The sequence below is a fragment of the Erinaceus europaeus genome, chromosome X (genome assembly GCF_950295315.1).
Source record: "Erinaceus europaeus chromosome X, mEriEur2.1, whole genome shotgun sequence".
Taxonomy (NCBI): Eukaryota; Metazoa; Chordata; class Mammalia; order Eulipotyphla; family Erinaceidae; genus Erinaceus; species Erinaceus europaeus.
Genome location: NC_080185.1, coordinates 73,724,889 through 73,742,192, shown reverse-complemented (window position 1 = coordinate 73,742,192; position 17,304 = coordinate 73,724,889). Strand labels below are relative to the sequence as shown.

Here is a 17,304-nt window from a genome sequence, read left to right as displayed (position 1 = left end):
TGCTGTGAAAATAATTGTTGACTTTCTGGGTTATATTATATATGAACTATAATAAATGAAAATTATTTATCAATATACTCTTCTTTGTTTCTATTTTACAGGTAATACTAATAGAATTCTTACCAAAATACCCCATATTCCGACCTGACTGAGGAATTGTATTCAGTCAATTCTGTGTTAACCTGTCATTTCCTACCCTTAGTGCCTTGTAGATGATTTTGGAATGCAGATGGTCTCCCTTGCTGTGTTCAACTTATTCTTTATAATGGTAGAATATTCTCCTCACTATTTTTTATTTGTGTTGGTTTAAGAAAACAATTTGCACATTTTTTAGTTAAATGAGGCTTGTGTCTTGCACTCTATTTTTCAACAAATACACACACACATATATATGTGTATATATATACATATATATACATAGTTGCAACTAAACAGAAAACATCAGTGCTGGTGTTTAAAAACAAAAACAAAAAATACTTGTCCTGAGCATGCTGCCTTATTATTATTTTCACACTATTTCTAAAATGCATCATTTTCTAGGCAACTTAATGCTCTATAACCTCTTAATGGGCAAAGATAAATAAGCTTTCATTAGCTTTTAGAAATAATTTTACCCTTAACCTGCTTTTGATGGACAAGCAAATAATTAACACTGGTTTTGTCCTACCCTTTGCTAAATTATCACTTATGTTAGTGGATAAAATATTTAAACACCTAAAAACTTGTAAATATTGCCTCTTTGCATAATGTCAAATGTGATATGCCATGGTTTACAACACGTAATATTATTCTTACTGTATTGCCAAAATTCTGTATAGATTTTGATATGAATGAAGTTTGCAAGCATCCTTTTGAATGTACAGACTGTTAACATGCTATTTTATGGAAAATCCATAATAAGTATGTTAAATTTTTCAGGTATAGTGGTAGGGCAGACCTTTGTAACAAGTGGACTAAAATTCAAATCATCTGAGGTATTCTACATTACACCTGAAGTTGAGAACCTACTTTTTGCCATATATAACTCACCAATTCTTGTTTTGTCCTCCATAAGAATTCATTTTACATCTGACTTGCTTCATTCTCACTGTACTTATTTATTTCCCTTTGTGTGTACTTTCCCTTCTTGAAAATAGACATACTTAAGACTTTTATGGGATGGTTTGAGATTTCAGATGTTTTGGGAGGTGTCATGACTCCCCTTGAAAGCCACTACTAACCCCGTTCTGGATTTTTTTTTGTTTTGTTTTTTTGTTTTGGAAAACAGAGAGCTATTGAGAAATACCTAGTGGCTGGTTTACAATCATCAAAATATTCTTAATTCTCTTTCAGATGACCATCTTTAGACATTTGCATATTATTAATGTGGGAAAAGTATTTAGAACAAAAATATTTTAATTTATAAATTCATAACACCTGTCCTTTCATTAATATGTGTTTATTTCTCTTCAAAATTAGGTGAGAGCACTACACTAGTTCTTCTAGATTTTGAAATTTGAACATAATGGAAGCTTTATCTTGTGTTAATCCTACTGCAGATGTATGCCACTGTGTAGGCATTATTTGTAATTTATAATGCTAAAATAAATAGAAAGCATGTAGGACTGAATATTTTATGCATCATCTTACTCAGCACTTTTAGTAAAGTTTTTAAGTAAAGCAGTCATCCCAGGAAAATAAATAATCATTTCTTCATAAAAGACCAAGCCTTTCAAAGTCATTTTTAAATGTATAGCTAATTCAAAATTCACAGTCCTGTGTCAGTGAGAGAAGTAGGAAAAAAGAAACATTACTTTATAGATGACTGTAATTGATTGCACAAAGTATTTCCAACTCCTTCTGGAGAGTCCCAATAACTCCATGCCACCCAACCATTCATAATCTCTAACTTTGAATGTATTGTGTGTGCCTGCGAATATCATTTGTCTGCTACAAAATTGAAGGTGTATTTTTATAAATAAGATGGAAATACATACCAAATGTAAGGTCAGGGAAAAACTGTATGTGTGGCTTATATTCCAGCTAATATCTTCAAATTTTTATGCTTCATACTGTGACAGTTTAATACCAAAATTGTTTTCCAGCATACTACAGATGTTCTAATTGTCACTGATATAATAATTGCGTTGAAGTGTCAAGTGTAAAATTAAATATTTTTCTGTAGACTTTGTAATTTGGCTAGAAGATGATCATAATAACATTTTCTGTCCTGTATAAATCACACTTGGTTTTGCTTAAAGAACAGCAAAAAGTGAGTGGTAGCTTGTTTCCATGAAACTAATACTGAAATAGGAATAGAGTGCATCTGAAAATCACAGAGTACAGTTCAAGTGACAGTAGTAGTGTTTGTCATAAACTATTTTTCAACTTATGTAAACTTAATTTCAAAACTTGAGTTGCTCTTAAATTATTTTATTACTCATTTTATGGATTGATTCATCTTATTTTCTTGAACTACTTAGAAAGACATGCCCAGATTTATGTTTTTCTTTTAACACTACTCTTTCAATGTTTTTGTTGTTGTTGCTTTGTTTTGTTGTTTTTTTGAAGGGGACTGATTAACAGTTGAGGGTTTTTGAGTGCTTTTGTGAGCTTGTTTTCTTTTTTATGAAAACAGCAGTGCATGTTTAAATGGCAGAGTATAGTATGATAATCTCATTCATCAAGCTTTTTTTATCCTCAGATATTTGGATATTTTCATCAAGTTGCTAAAGTATTTGGGGGAAAATTGTTTTTGGATTCAAGAAAATAATTTTGATTTCTTTATTGTATAACTTCCTCTATGAAACCTGTCATGTTTTCAGAGAAAATAATTTATATTTGCCAAAGCATAAAACTTTCAGAAAACCTTGAGGTTACAAGTTAAAACCATTGTTTCTCTAATTTTCCCTTGAGTAGCTTCACTGCCATTAACCCCTTTAACTGCCTAAATTGTGTATGAAATGAAGTAAGTTCTAATCTTTTTTTGAGCTACCTGTTCCCTTTCCAATGTTACTTTAAGAAAGAGATCATTGTAGACAAGTATTAGAGGTAGACGGAGAAGTGCCTTGTCTTTTTTGAACAAAGGTAACATTTTATGTTGAAGGAAGCATAAGGTGAATTAACTATAAGAGTATTTCATTAGCATATTATATTTCTTCTATTTTTCAGACCATTTACTTATTTTCCTCTAGTCATATGATTTTGTTACTGGAAAAAATATTATAGTAAATGACTTATCAATCATGTACACGTCTGTATAATTCTAATACTAGTAAATATGTAGTTTATCTTGGTTCTAGAACACTTTGGTCTTTATTTGAAGCCCTTTAAAACTCACTTAGGGGCCCAAGAGGTAGTACAATGATTTATGCAGCAGACTTTTACACCTGAAGCTCTCAGATACCAGGTTTAATTCCCAGCATCACCATAAGCCAGAGCTGAAAAGTGCTATATATTTTTAAAACCCATTTAGATATTTAATGTTCATAGTATTCATAGTATTATGATCTGAAAACACTAATATCTGACCAGTTAATTAAACTGTATTAATATTTGGTTCTCTATTATTTTTAATAAAATGTATTTTTCTCCATAATTTAAGTGAAGTTTTATGACATTTGTAAACCTTTGTGCAAATAAGGTTTCTCAGATATATGTAAACTTTAAAATCATTAGCATTTTCCTTTGTTTACAAATCTTTATTTTCAGAATTCAAAACTCACTACTTGAATATAAATCCCCCAAACAATAGTTTATCATTTTAACCATATTGACCCATGGGACTATGAAATAATTATACTGGGTTAATTGAAGCAGTTTCACATAGTAGAAATACTTCTTGTTAATTTGATCATAAGATGCTCAAGTACATCAAAATCGGGTCCTCTTACCATCTTTTAAAAATACATTTTATCAAAGCTGTTGAATTGTTTTTTAAATTGTGTACTTTAGGGAAATTTTCCATTGAAAAAAATAGATTTATTAATAACACATGCTTGTGAACAATGTGAACATGTAATATGTACCCCATGTTTCTCATTTTTAATTAAGTCGTTATTTCCTTTATGATCATTGAAGCCTGAGAATGGGTCCCATTTCCTGTGGACTTTTTCAGATTCAAACTAATATGGGCTCTGGGAAAAATACTTAAATTACTTGATAGTCCCTTCATCTGTAAAAATCATGGGGCACATAGAGCTGGAAAGATTTGAGATTACCTAACTTTCTGTGATCCAGGACAATTTTTGCTCTACAAAATCTCATTTTTCTCAGATCTAATACCTTTCATTGAAATTCTCACAGTGCCTAGCACACAGTTTTAAGTGTGAATTGCCAACACTCCTCTAGCTGATACTTGTTCATATCACACAGGCTCAAAAAGAAAAACCTGACATCTGCTTTCCCTCAGATCCTGCAGGGTGATAGGAATGAATGAGTTGAGTACCATGGTCTGTAGGCTTTGCCTGTGTGAAATTAACAGTGCAGTTGGTATCTGGGCAAGATTTAGAGCTATGAAGACCATGGAGTATGGGATGATACCCTTTGATATTGAAGTAAAATATAATTTCATATCCTATCCAACATCTGCTTTAATGTTTTATCAGGTTACATACCTTTAAAAAGAATCTTTGGGAACAAATTGATGATACTATAATACATGGGAAGGAAAAGTATGAAAATCAAAGCCAAGTCACTTCTGATTTAAGTCTTAGCTCTGTTGCTTAATTCCTCTGTACCTCATGTCTTCATTGTGGAAGTGGGGACAATAATTTGGACCTACCTCACAGGGGAATGAAGGATTTTTTTCATATATTCATGTGCTTTCAGAGTTGACTGAAAGATACACTGTTTGTAATCCCTAAGTCAATTCCTTCCAGCCTATGTTGTTGTTATATTGACTTTCTCAGTGAAACCCTACAGAATAGTGTTGAAATTAAAGTTATTATTACTATTGAATTTTGTTATTAATCCCCTATGCTAAACATGGAAAATTGTGTTATTTCAATACTTGAACTAGGGATGAAAAGCAGGTGAATTTAAACCAGTTGTTCCTGATTTGAGTGAGATGAGGATAGCAGTAAGAGAAATCCTTGGACCTTTTTTGACATCTTAAAAAGTGTACTAGAAATCACACATTTATTCACAATCCTACTACACAAGCCAACTACAACACTGAATTTCTGTGCATTTTGTTTAGTTTTTTTTCAGTTCTGTTATCACTACTCATCACAAACTGATAAAAAGCCTCTGGTTACATACAATTTAGTAAATAAGATGCTTGAAAATTTGGGTAAGGAATAATAAAAGGATCCTTCTGGTAAAAAATATTGGGAGCCACTTTTATAAAGGAGCTAAGATTTAAATAATCTCTTTATAGTTTGCTTACCTAGTTCCTATGTTATAAAATGTTAGACTTTTTTGTATGTGTGTGTGTTTGTGTGTGAGAGATGGGGGTAAGAGGGAGAGAGAGAGAAAAAAAAAAAGGAGAGGGAGACTTTTTATTAGATTTGGGCTATATAACATCAGGTTAGAATTTGCCTTTGGGTTTTCTTTTGTTTGTTTCAGTATGATACAATAGATAATTTATTTGGGTGTGTATGTGTGAGACATGCATGCTCATTATGAGAAAAAATGTTATAATATTCTAACACTAAGCTAAATATCAGTTTTGGAATCTAAAAGTAGTTCTATGTATAAACTCACAATGATGAGTCAAAGGAGTAAGTTTTCAAATATTCCCTTTACTCCTGCTATTATCTTTTATTTTTCTTGTCTTAATTTTCTATTTTTCCAAGAAGCAAGTAGTGCAAAATTGTTTTGATGCTTGGACTTTAAGACAAACTATAACTATTTTAAATTTATATAATCTACATACTAATTTGTCCTCCCTGGAATAACCAAATGCAAATATGAATTTCAACTGCATCTGGTAATTAAGAAAGTGGTTATTGACCAAAACATCTGGTTAAAAAGCCTAGGATTTCTACTTTTTGGCAGAGGATTCTTGTGGGTAGCTTTATTTAAAAAGAACAAGTGTATATGTCCATTCAAACCAAGAACATTCATGCTTCTTACATAGCCTGTGGAATGAATTCGCTTTTCTCCCGTGAGTTCAAGACTAACTCCATTGGAAGAACTCAGTCTATATATAGCTGTGCCAAAATTAAGGAAACCTGCCTCTCTGAAATTTTCATTGCTGCTTCTGTCGTTGTTCATTTGTCAGATATAAAATTTTATTATCTCAGGATGCAAAATTCAATAAAGTGCAAATCTATGTTAATGAAATGAATTGTGTATTCTTTTATGCACCTTTCTTCTTTTCTTTCCCTAGTTTTCATCTTGATAAGGTACATACTTAGGGCTTCCTTTCAATGGGTTTGCTGTATTGCACCAAAGCAAAGAACTCTGGGGAAGGAAAGGGAGGGAGGGAACTGGGGCTGGTACGTGGAAATGGGCCTAACAAGAGTGAGAATGTTTTGGAAACACGTCATGGGGAGATGAGGAATGCTATCCACATGTTAACAACTGTACTGTAAACCAATAATCCCCTCAAACAAAATATGTTTAATTATAATTTTGAGTGGCCTGGGAAGTGGCACTTTGTAAGTCCCAAATTCAATCCCTGACATCTCATGTGTTAGAGTGATACTCTGGTTCTGGTTCCGTATCTGTCTGTCTGTCTGTCTGTATACCTATCTACCTACCTACCTATCTCTCCACCCTTTCTTTCCATCATTAATAAACAAATCTAAAAATTATATTTTGTACAGTGCCCATACTGTATTTGCTAAAGTTATGTTTCACCTGTAAGTACAATGAAGTTTAAGTGCAAGCAGTTCCACCTTACTAAGCATGAACTTTTAGTGATGTGAAACTACTTTGCAAAACATTTTACTCTTGTCTGCAAATTGCATTAGCAATTCATGGGTACAACAAATAGCACTCAACGCTTTAACACCTAAAAGTCTAAGCTCGTCAAATTAAAAAAAAAAAGACTACAGGAAATAAGCAGTGACACACCTGGTTAAGTGCACACACTACAGTGCACAAGTACCTGGGTTCAAGCCCCTGGTCCCCACCTGCAGTGGGAAAGCTTCACAGCTGGTGAAGTAGAGCTGCAGGTCTCAGTCTCTCTCTCTATCTGTCTCTCGCTCTCTCTGTCTCTCTGTCTCCCTGTCTCCCTCTCTGTGTCTTCCCCTCCCCTCTCAATTTCTCTGTCTCTATCCAATAATAATAAATGAAAATTTTTATAGAAATGTACTGTAAAAGCTGGAAAACAGTACCAACCCATCCCATTATCTGGGGCCGTGTTTAGGGAATCTTTGGTTACCACATAGATATGATGGGTTTAGACCTCTAATAGATCCTTCTCCACCATAACTGGTCACTTGCATAAGGAACATCATCATAAACTCTTTTGTGGGCTTCTCCAGAACCTTGCCCTCAGTATAAAGCAGCATCGGTAGGGACTGACTGCCCCAGTCTTCAAAAGTAGGCTGAGTCATCCTGCTCAAGGAAAACTAGTCCTTAAATGAGGGCGGCCTAGAATGTTCCCAGTGGTGACCATGAATTGCAAGTTTAGAGTGACAGACTTGGAGGTTACACAGGCTTCTGTGATAAATGTGAATATATATGGGCCCTGGGTCAGATCTTGCCACTTTCAGCCACCAAGTTGTAAATGCTACTATGATTCCATCTTTCCCTGAGCAAATAACTTTACCAAGGTGTCCCGAAGTCTCACCTTTCCAGAACCCTACCCCACTAGAGAAAGATAGAAACAAGCTAGGGATATGGATTGACCTGCCACTGTCTATGCCCAGCAGAGAAGCAATTGCAGAAGACAACTCCCACCTTCTGTACCCCCAAAAGAATTTTGGTCCATATCCCCAAAAAGAGAAAGAAATATTAGGAGAAGATGACCACATGGCTCTGAACTCCAATTTCATCAAGACTCAGAGAGAGAAAAGGAAAAAATGGAAGGATATTCAGAAGTTGTAATAGGTGTAGATGTGATTTAGAATGGAAGAGAAGGCAGGGCCATGGAAAAGATGGACAAATATATACAAATACAGATAGTTATAGAAATAATAGTCAAACCATATGTGTGACATTAGGAGAACTATTGCAGCTTCCAATAAAGGGAATGAGAACACAGAGCTCTGGTGATGGGAACGGTGTGGAATTATACCCCTATTACCTCATAATTTTCTAAATCAATATTAAATCGCTTCTTCTAGCGTTTGCCATTAAATCACTATTAAAAAGAAATAAATTAATTTTAAAAATTGGGGGCTGGGCAGTAGTGCAGGGGGTTAAACGCATATGACCCTAAATGCAAGGACTAGCTTAAGAATCCTGGTTCGAACACCTGGCTCCCCACCTGCAGAGGGGATCACTTCACAAGTGATGAAACAGGTCTTCAGGTCTATCTTTCCTACCCCTCTCTGTCTTCCCCTCCTCTCTCAATTTCTCTCTGTCCTATCCAACAACAACAACAGTAACAACAAGGGCAACAAAATGGGGAAAATAGCCTCCAGGAGCAGTGGATTCATAGTGCAGGCACAGAGCCTCAGCGATAACCCTGGAGGCAGAGAGAGAGAGAGAAGAAAAGAAATCCAAACTGTTGGCTTCCCTTGAGATTTGCCACACATGAAAATCAGCTAGAGTTGAGTAGCAACTTGTTCCTTTATTTTTTTAATATTTCGTTTATTTATTTATGAGAGGTTATAGGAGGAAAAAAACAGACATCACTCTGGCAAATGTGCTGCCAGAAGATTGAACTCAGTACCTCATGCTTGAGAGTCCAACACTTCATCTACTGAGCCAACCTCCGGACCACACAACTTGTTCCTTTAAATGAAGCATTTATTTTCTGTTTTGTCATTGTTGTTACTATCCTTTCTTATCTCCATGTGTCGGTCTGCTTCTAAATTCTGCTTCTAAGACCCCTTCTGTTTCATTGGTTTAATCCCCCCCTGCTGAACACTGTATTCTATTTACATAACCACTGTTAACTAAGCACTACCCTGCCTCCAGGGCATTGGTTTAATCCTCACTGTTTTGCACGCTTTTTCCTTCTCCCTACCCTCTATCCTACGTACATCCTCTTCAGACCTGACTCTTCTGCCTCAGAATATATAAGGACAGGATTGTGATTAGAGATAGCTTAGATTGCGCTGCGTTCCACATGAATAAAGACTGAACTGCATACCACTCAGCCATGAGTCCCTGGTTGTCTCTCTCTACAGCCCATGAAGCCAGCCCGGCATCCATGGAACTCAGATTGTACTGTTTTTCTTATTGACATATAGTTTTTATTATTAATGATTTTAAAATATCATTAATTTTAAGATTTCAGGGATATAACTTCAGAGCCATACAGTCATACATGTGTGTAAGTCACTGCACTGTCTTCTCAATTCCTGTGCACACCTAATAACCACACTTTTAATCATTATTTTTAAATTGCAAAGTACTATTCCATTAACTATATATTCCATAGATTCTTTATCTAGTCATCTGCCGAGCATTTAAGTTGCTTTCATATTTTGGCTATTGTTAGTAGACCAGCCATGAATGGGGGTGGGGAGGGTATACAAATATCCCTTTAAATTAGTATTTTTGTGTCCCACTTCAAATTAGTATTTTCATCTACCTAAGAGTGGTATTGCTATATTATAAAATATTTCCATTTTTATTTGTTTAAGACTATTTATACTATTTTTCAGAAAGACTTCACCAGTTTGGATTCCCACCAACAGTGTAACAGAGTTCATTTTTCTCCACCTCCTCACTAACACTTATCATTCTCTGTTTTATTGTTGTAGGCCATATTCACAGGGGTGAGGTTCCATCTCATTGTAACTTTCATTTACAGTTCTCTAATGATAAGTAACAGTGGGACATTTTTTCACATGTCTGTGGACTATTCAGATCTTTTGCCCACTTTATTTGGGGTTTTTGCTCTTGTTGTTGGTGGTGAGCTATATGGTGTCTTTATTGATATATTTGACATCAACTCATGTCAGTTGTGTAATGTGTAAATATCTTCTCCCAATTAATGGGTTTCCTTTTTTAGTTTTCCCCATTTGTTTTTCACTTAATATTGGTTTTTTGTATTTTTGGTAAACTGTATTTATATGCTGGTGTTTCAAAAAGTATAGTTTTTACTTCTTTGAAATACATTACACCAACCCCACAAAAGCACCAATATTCTTCCACCCAAGTCCTTTGGACCACCTCCATTCCTGCAGAACCAATTGTCCCCCATAACCCTTCGCTAACTTCAGTTCTGCTGTCCAAGTCCATAGTCTTCATTTAGTTTATTTTCCTAGCTTTGTTTCTCCACTATGGGTGAGGTCATTCTATATTTTCATTTCATGTGAGCCCTTTAAGTATGTTTTGTAGGTCTGGTGCAGTATTGATGATTTCTACAAGCTATTGCTTATCTGAAAAGCTCTTTCTGCCTCCTTCAAAGCAGAATAAAGCATTCTTGAGTAGAGGCTTTTTTTATTCAGAACTTTGAATATACCCTGCCAGTCCCTTCTAACCTTTAGAGTTTTTTTTAAATTTTTATTTATTATTGTATAGGAACAAAGATAAGTTGTGAGGGAAAGAGGAGACAAAGAGGGAGAAAAGAGAAAGACACTGACAGCTCTACTTCATCATTCATGAAGCTTTCTCCCCTGCAGGGACTCTGAACTCAGATCCTTGTGCACTGTTGTGTGTGCACTTAACCAGGAGCACCACCATGTGGCCACATTTTTAGAATTTCTATTAAGAAGTAAGTTGCAAGGACCCAGGTTCAAGCCCCCAGTCCCCACTTGCAGGGGGGAAGCTTCACAAGTGGTAAAGCAGGGCTGCAAGTGTCTCTCTGTCTCTTTCCCTCTCTATCTACCCCTCCATTCTCAAGTTCTCTCTGCCTCTAGCTAATAAATAAATAAATAAAATCCTATGCTTACCCTGAACCTGTCCCTAATCCCTGACCCTGACCTTGACTCTGAACCACATCCTGACTATAATTCTATCATAGCCCAGACCCTGTCTTTAACTTCTAATTCTTTCTTATATTATTTTTCATTTATTTGTTGGGGGATTAATGTTTTACAGTCAACAGTAAATATAGTAGTTTGTACATGAATAGGATTTCTCAGTTTTCCACAACCCCCACTATGTCCTCTGTCATCATGTTCCAGGACCTGAACTCCCCCCACCCACCCCAGAATCTTTTTCTTTAGTGCAATACATCAAGTGTTGAACTGTTTTTTGTAGTTTTAGTTTTATTTATTCATTTTTTAAATTAATTTACTTATAGAATAAAAATAGAAAATATCGTCAAAACCTTAGACTAAGAGGGGTAAAATTCAACACATTTCCCATCACCAGAGTTCCATATCCCATCCCCTCCATTGGAAACTTTCCTATTCTTTATCTCTCTGGGAGCATGAACCTAGGGTCATTAAGGGGTGCAGAAGGTAAGAGGTCTGATTTCTGTAATTGCTTCTCCATTGAACATGGGCATTGACAGGTTGATCTATACTGCCAGCCTGTCCCTATCTTTCTGTAGGGCCAGGCTCTGGAGAGTTGGAGTTCCAAGGTACATTGGTGAGGTTGTCTGTCTGAGGGAGTCAAGTTGGCGTCATGGTAGCATCTGCAACTTGTTGTTTGGAACATGTATTCCTTTGCTTCCTCCTTTCTTGCAGAATTCAGTTCAGTAGTTATTATAAGGTAGGGTTGATTGTGGCAAATTCCTTTGGTTCTTGAATATTTGAGAAAACCTTTATTTCTCCCTCATATTTGAAGGATAATTTCGCAGGATATAAGAATTGTGGCTGGAATTCCCTCTCCTTTAGAACTTTGAATATGTCATTCCACTCTCTCCTTGCCTCTAGAGTTTGTAAGGAGAAATCTGATGAAAGTCTTATAGCTCTGCCTTTGTATGTAACTTCTTTCCTTTCCCTAGAAGCCAGCAAAATTTTTCTTTGTCTTTGACTTTTAAGAGCTTTACAATAATGTGCCTTAATGTTAGTCTTTTTGAATTTATAAATCTGGGTGATTTTTCTGCTTCTTGAATGAGAATATCCTGAGGGTTTCCTTAGTGAGGGAAGTTCTCAGCTAAAATTATTCTGAAAAATGGACTCTGGGCCTTTGCCCTTGTCCTCCTCCTCAAATATACCTATCACTCTTATATTTGATCTTTTGATGGAGTCTACAATTTCACAGAGAGTTGCTTCAGTCTTTCTGAACCATCCCCCCACTTTCTCTCTCTCATCTTTGAATTGAAAGAGTGGGCTAGCTGTATCTTCTATATTGGAGAATATTTTTTCTGAATGAGAGATTCTACTTATTTAGCCTTTTACTTTGGCATGGATTGCAGTTAGAGTGTCTTTTACTCCCAGGAGTTGTGCTTGAAATTTTTCTTTCATACTTCCTAACTGCTTAGCTAGGAAGTTAGTTAGGAATTCTGACTGAAGTTCTTCTTTTAAGATTTGAAGATTCTTAGTGAACTCTGCTGTAAGGAAATTGTGAGGATGTGGTTGAGCTTGGCAGGGCTCGACTTGAGGGGACATCCATCCTCTCATCTTATCAGACTCTCTGCCTCACAAAGCACCCTGCATTCCTGATACTATGGCCTGCTCCCTTATTATCTACATAATCATTGTTTTGCCTGAAAAATCCCCACCCATTCCATTCCTTTGATCTATTTTCTTTCTACCCTAAAGATCTTCCCTGCCTGCAAGGTATTATTAATCCTACCAGTTAAAACCTTTGCAACAGTTGCTAAGGAAGTTCCTACCATTTCCGGTTCCTCTTTTCCTTTTTCCACCCCTTTCCTAACCATTTCCATTTCCGACTTGCCACTTCCGGGTCTGCCTTTTAAAAGCCTTGGCTCTCTGATCAATAAAGAATCAAATTGCCTCGCCACCAGGAGTCTGTTCCTGAGTCATCTCTCTCGTGCCGCTGAGTGAGTAGCAACCCAGGCTGGCTCTGGTCGTGTTCTCTCCAACCCAGAGAGTACACGCCCTGGAAGAGGCAACCACACACTAGTCTGGCACTTTGCATGAGCGAACATGCAGATGGGCTGAAAGTGTTGTCTGGGAAAATGGTGTTAGAGTTGGGAATAAGACTAGAAAGATGGATCAGGGCAGAGAATAGCTCCCAAATATCAGGAAAGTATATAAAAACCATTAACTGTAAACCCCATCAATCTGACCTACGGCCCATGTCCATTCATATTTACCACAGGATGTAGCCTCTGGATCCCTGGAGGTCTGAGCTCGCATTCCATGGTCATAACTAGGAACATTCTAGGCTGCATTCACTTCAGGACCAGCCTTCCTTGAATAGCAGAGTACATTGACCCTCACCCCCCTTTGGAGAGTGGTACAGTTTCTACCATTGTTGTTCTACATTGAGGACAAGGTCTTATAGAGGCCCACAAGAGGGTTTATGGTGTTTTTCCTGATGAAGATCACCAGTGATGTGGAAAGAGAAATCTGTTAGAGGTCTAGGTCCATCATATCTGTCGGAACCCTAGGGTTCCCTGATTAAGGCCCCAGATGATATAGTGACCTGATAGTGACCAAAAGGGCCATCATTAAATTGTGCTGGTCTGCAAAGAGGCTTTCATGTCTGAGGCTCCAAAGTCCCAGGTTTAATCCCTCAAACCACCATAAACCAAAGCTGAGCAGTCCTTTAAAAAAAAAAAATATATATATATATATATATATATATATATATATATATATATATGTATGTATTAATCTCTGCCCTGATCCAGCTTTCTGGTCCTAATCCCAACTCTGACACTATCCTCCCAGAAAATAATTTTAGCCCACCTACACATTAGCTGTCTATCCCAGGCAAAAATTAATAAAGTCACAGGCCCATCAGAATATAGCTAAAATAGACTTCCTAGATTTGTCCAACATGAAGACCTCAAATCTCATCTGCTCTATTCTTACCTTTAGGCTTCTGGTTATTAAACGATATATATATATTTTTTTTTTTGCTTTATACATTAATGCTTCTCAGCCACCAAGTTACAGATGCTACCATGACACCAATCTGACTTTCCTGGGTAGATGACCTCATCAATGTGTCCTAGAATCCCACCTCCCCAGAGCCCTACCCCACTAGGGAAAGATAGAAACAGGCTTGGGGTATGGACCCACCTGCCAATGTCCATGTCCAGTGGAGAAGCAATTACAGAAGCCAGACCTTCCACCTTCTGCACCCCATAATGATCCTGACTTCATACTGCCAGAGGGATAAAGAATAGGGAAGCTTCCAGTGGAGGGGATATGGTACTCTGGTGGTGGGAATTGTATGCAACTGTACCTCTCTTATCCCAAAATCTTGTCGATCATTATTAAATCACTAATAAAATAAATTTTAAAAATAAAATAATAATACAAAAATGTCCACTGTGATCACTACTACTCACTATAGTTTTAGAAATCCCAGCAAAAATAGACAAGAAAAGTATAATATATAAAATAATCTAAATTGGAAAGAAGTAAAACTACCACTATGTGCTGATGATATGAAAATATACATTGAAAATACTAAAAATTACAGCAAACAAATTAAAAGAAGTAAACACAAGAAAGTAGAAATCTATAAAGTCATTGTGAAAAATTACGTTGCATTTCTACACTCAAATAATGAATTATCAGAAAGAGATAATAAACATAATCCCATTTGAACCAAAATGATCAACCAGAGGAGGGCCTCCTCTGATGAACACAAGAGATTCACTGAATGATTTTTGGAAGGAAATATATTTATTTTTAAAAAATTCTGGCACAGCGCAAGGTGGAGTATGCTGGAAACGGTGGAGCCCAGGCCGTCACCAGCGCTACCAGCCTTTCACCTCTGCCACTGCCTACACACCACCTGCCGCCTCACTCTGCGCCTCCACGGCCAAGAGCACCCACCAGGCTCTTGTCTCCAGAAATGGCCGCCCTGCCCCTGCCCCTGCCCCTGCTGCTGCCTCCTGGGGACCCCTCGCCGCCACTGAGGCACGAGCCAAGATGGCGGCGGCTTCGGCTGCATGAGGAAGACAGAAGAGGCGGGGCTGAGGCCAGGGAGCCATGAATAGCCATGAAGCAGTAAGAGAGTCATAGAGGCCATATGGAAATGAAGACAATGGTTGAATTTGAGACCTATCAAGAGAAACACCTCAACATGGGAAAAGGGGTACTGTTAGTTGGGGTGGTGGCACACCTAGTTGACACACATGGTACAGTGCACAAGGTTCAGATGGATTCAAGGCCCCAGTCCCCACTTGGGGTGGGAAAACTTTGCTAGTGGTGAAGCAATGTTGCAGATGTCTCTCTGGCTCTCTTCCTCTCTCTCTTTTTAAATTTTTTATTAGCAATTAAATACTGATTTACAACTTTACATGTCAAGAGAGGTAAAATTCCACACTGTTCCCACCACCAGAGTCCAGAATCCTGAGTCCCTCCGATGCAAACCACCACAGTTCTCCCAAGGTTGCAGACATGGGTTAGCTGTCATCTCCACAACTATCTATCTACATTTGTACATAATTGCGTTATTTTTCTTCCAGGTTCAATTCTCTCTTCCCCTCCAAGCTACACATAACTCTATTGCTTCATACAAATATCTCTCCCCTATTTGTGTTCTCTCTCTGTCTCTGTCTCTCGGTCTCTCTCTCTCGGAACTGATGGAGCTGAAATTCAGGGCACTCTTACCCTCTTTCTCCTATCACTTCTCCCTCCCTCACTGGGAGTATGGATCAAAGTTGTTTTGGGGGTGTAGAAGTTAGGAGTGCTGGCTTCTGTGATTGCTTCTCTGCTGGATTTGGGTGTTGGCAGACTGATCCATACTCTCAGCCTATTTCTGTCTTTCCCTAGTGGAGTAGAGATCTGAGAGGTGAAGTTCCAGGACACACTAGTGAGGTCATCTGCCCAGAGAAGTCAGGGTGGAATCATGGTAGCATCTACAACTTGGTATCTGGAAGGTAGAAGAACATAAAGTGTCTCTCTTCCTCTCTATCACTCCCTTCCCTCTCGATTTCTGGCTGTCTCTATCCAATAAATAAATAAAGATATATTTTTTTAAATGTTGGGATTCCCAGTGGGAGGGAATTCATTGGTAGAAAAAGGAAGTTTTTGCCAAGCCCTGAGCTCTGAGACTCTGCAAGCCTGCTGGTACAGGGTCAAGGAAAGACACAGGTGGCTTTAATATTAAACCCAATCTCATAGGGGAGAGGCAAGTCACAGCTAGGCAGTCATTGGCCACTACACCAAACTGGGAACAAAGACAAAGAATGCCATACCTAACTGCAGAACTGAAAGAAGGAACTTCTACTGACAGAGGCCACAAGCCTATGCATTCCCCGACTAGGTAAGCAGTGTTTCCCCAGTCACAGTCTCATGACATCAGGTTTCTAGACTTCACTTCTCAGGCCCCTCTTACATCCTTGACCTGGCTTACATTCAGCTGACTCCTGGCAACAGTCCCACTGTGGGAGATGACTAATGTGGACTGAGTCTTGCAGTTCCTTCTTCCCACAGCACATGCGCACAGAGTTCAGAGGAGTAATAGTGTTGGAGACAGTGAGTTGTGAGTGGCGGAGACAGCATAAGGGTTATACAAAGAGACTCTCATGCCTGGGCTCCAAGATCTCAGATTCAATCCCCAAATTACCATAAACCAGAAATGAGCAGTGCTCTGGTTACAAAAAAAAAAAAAATCAACACAGATAGTGATTTGTTGTTGCTCTGTGCTTACTAGAGGAGGAGTAACCCCAGCAGCCTACTAGTCACTTTGTTCAGGAGAGTCCATTAGGTCAGCCCTCTTAGGGGATGTGGTTTCCTGCAGTTGCATTTTGCGGCCATGAAGAGACTGGAGCCTATCAAACCTCATTCCCATTGCCCAATTCAAATCAGACCATCTGACATCCTTCGTAATGCTTCTGGAGACTAGTTGGCTTTTCTGCCAGAGTATGATCTGCCAGAAGTCCTGTGGAGTAAAACCACAGCTTCTGAATGCATCAGCTTCTACACCAAACCACCTGCTACCACGGGAGGATAAGTGGCTAAACCTCTTAGACAGTGTAGCCTTCCTATAGCTCCACCCCAAGGCTCCTGAGCCACTCAGATCTCCAGACCTTCTGCTTTGTTGAGATAACTACAGGTAGAGTGAATCATGACCGGGGTCAGCTAATCTATGACAGGGTAGTCTATCTGCAAGCCTACTGTGCTATGGAGGTAGGCACATTGGCAATGTAACCGACCACACCCCTGAAAGGGTGTGGTTTACCTTCAATATACCCTGCAGAGACAGGAGCAA

General features: G+C 38.0%; 1 protein-coding gene across 1 annotated transcript in view; it reads left to right on the top strand.

The window, feature by feature from the left end:
• The window catches only part of CHIC1 (cysteine rich hydrophobic domain 1), a 77,747-nt gene extending 71,480 nt beyond the window's left edge, over positions 1 to 6,267 (top strand). The window contains exon 6 of the mRNA XM_007526065.3: positions 102 to 6,267. Within this exon, the coding sequence (XP_007526127.1) occupies positions 102 to 152 (51 nt within the window). The 3' untranslated portion in view covers positions 153 to 6,267. The remainder of the gene's footprint in view (positions 1 to 101) is intronic.
• Positions 6,268 to 17,304: the final 11,037 nt, after the last annotated feature.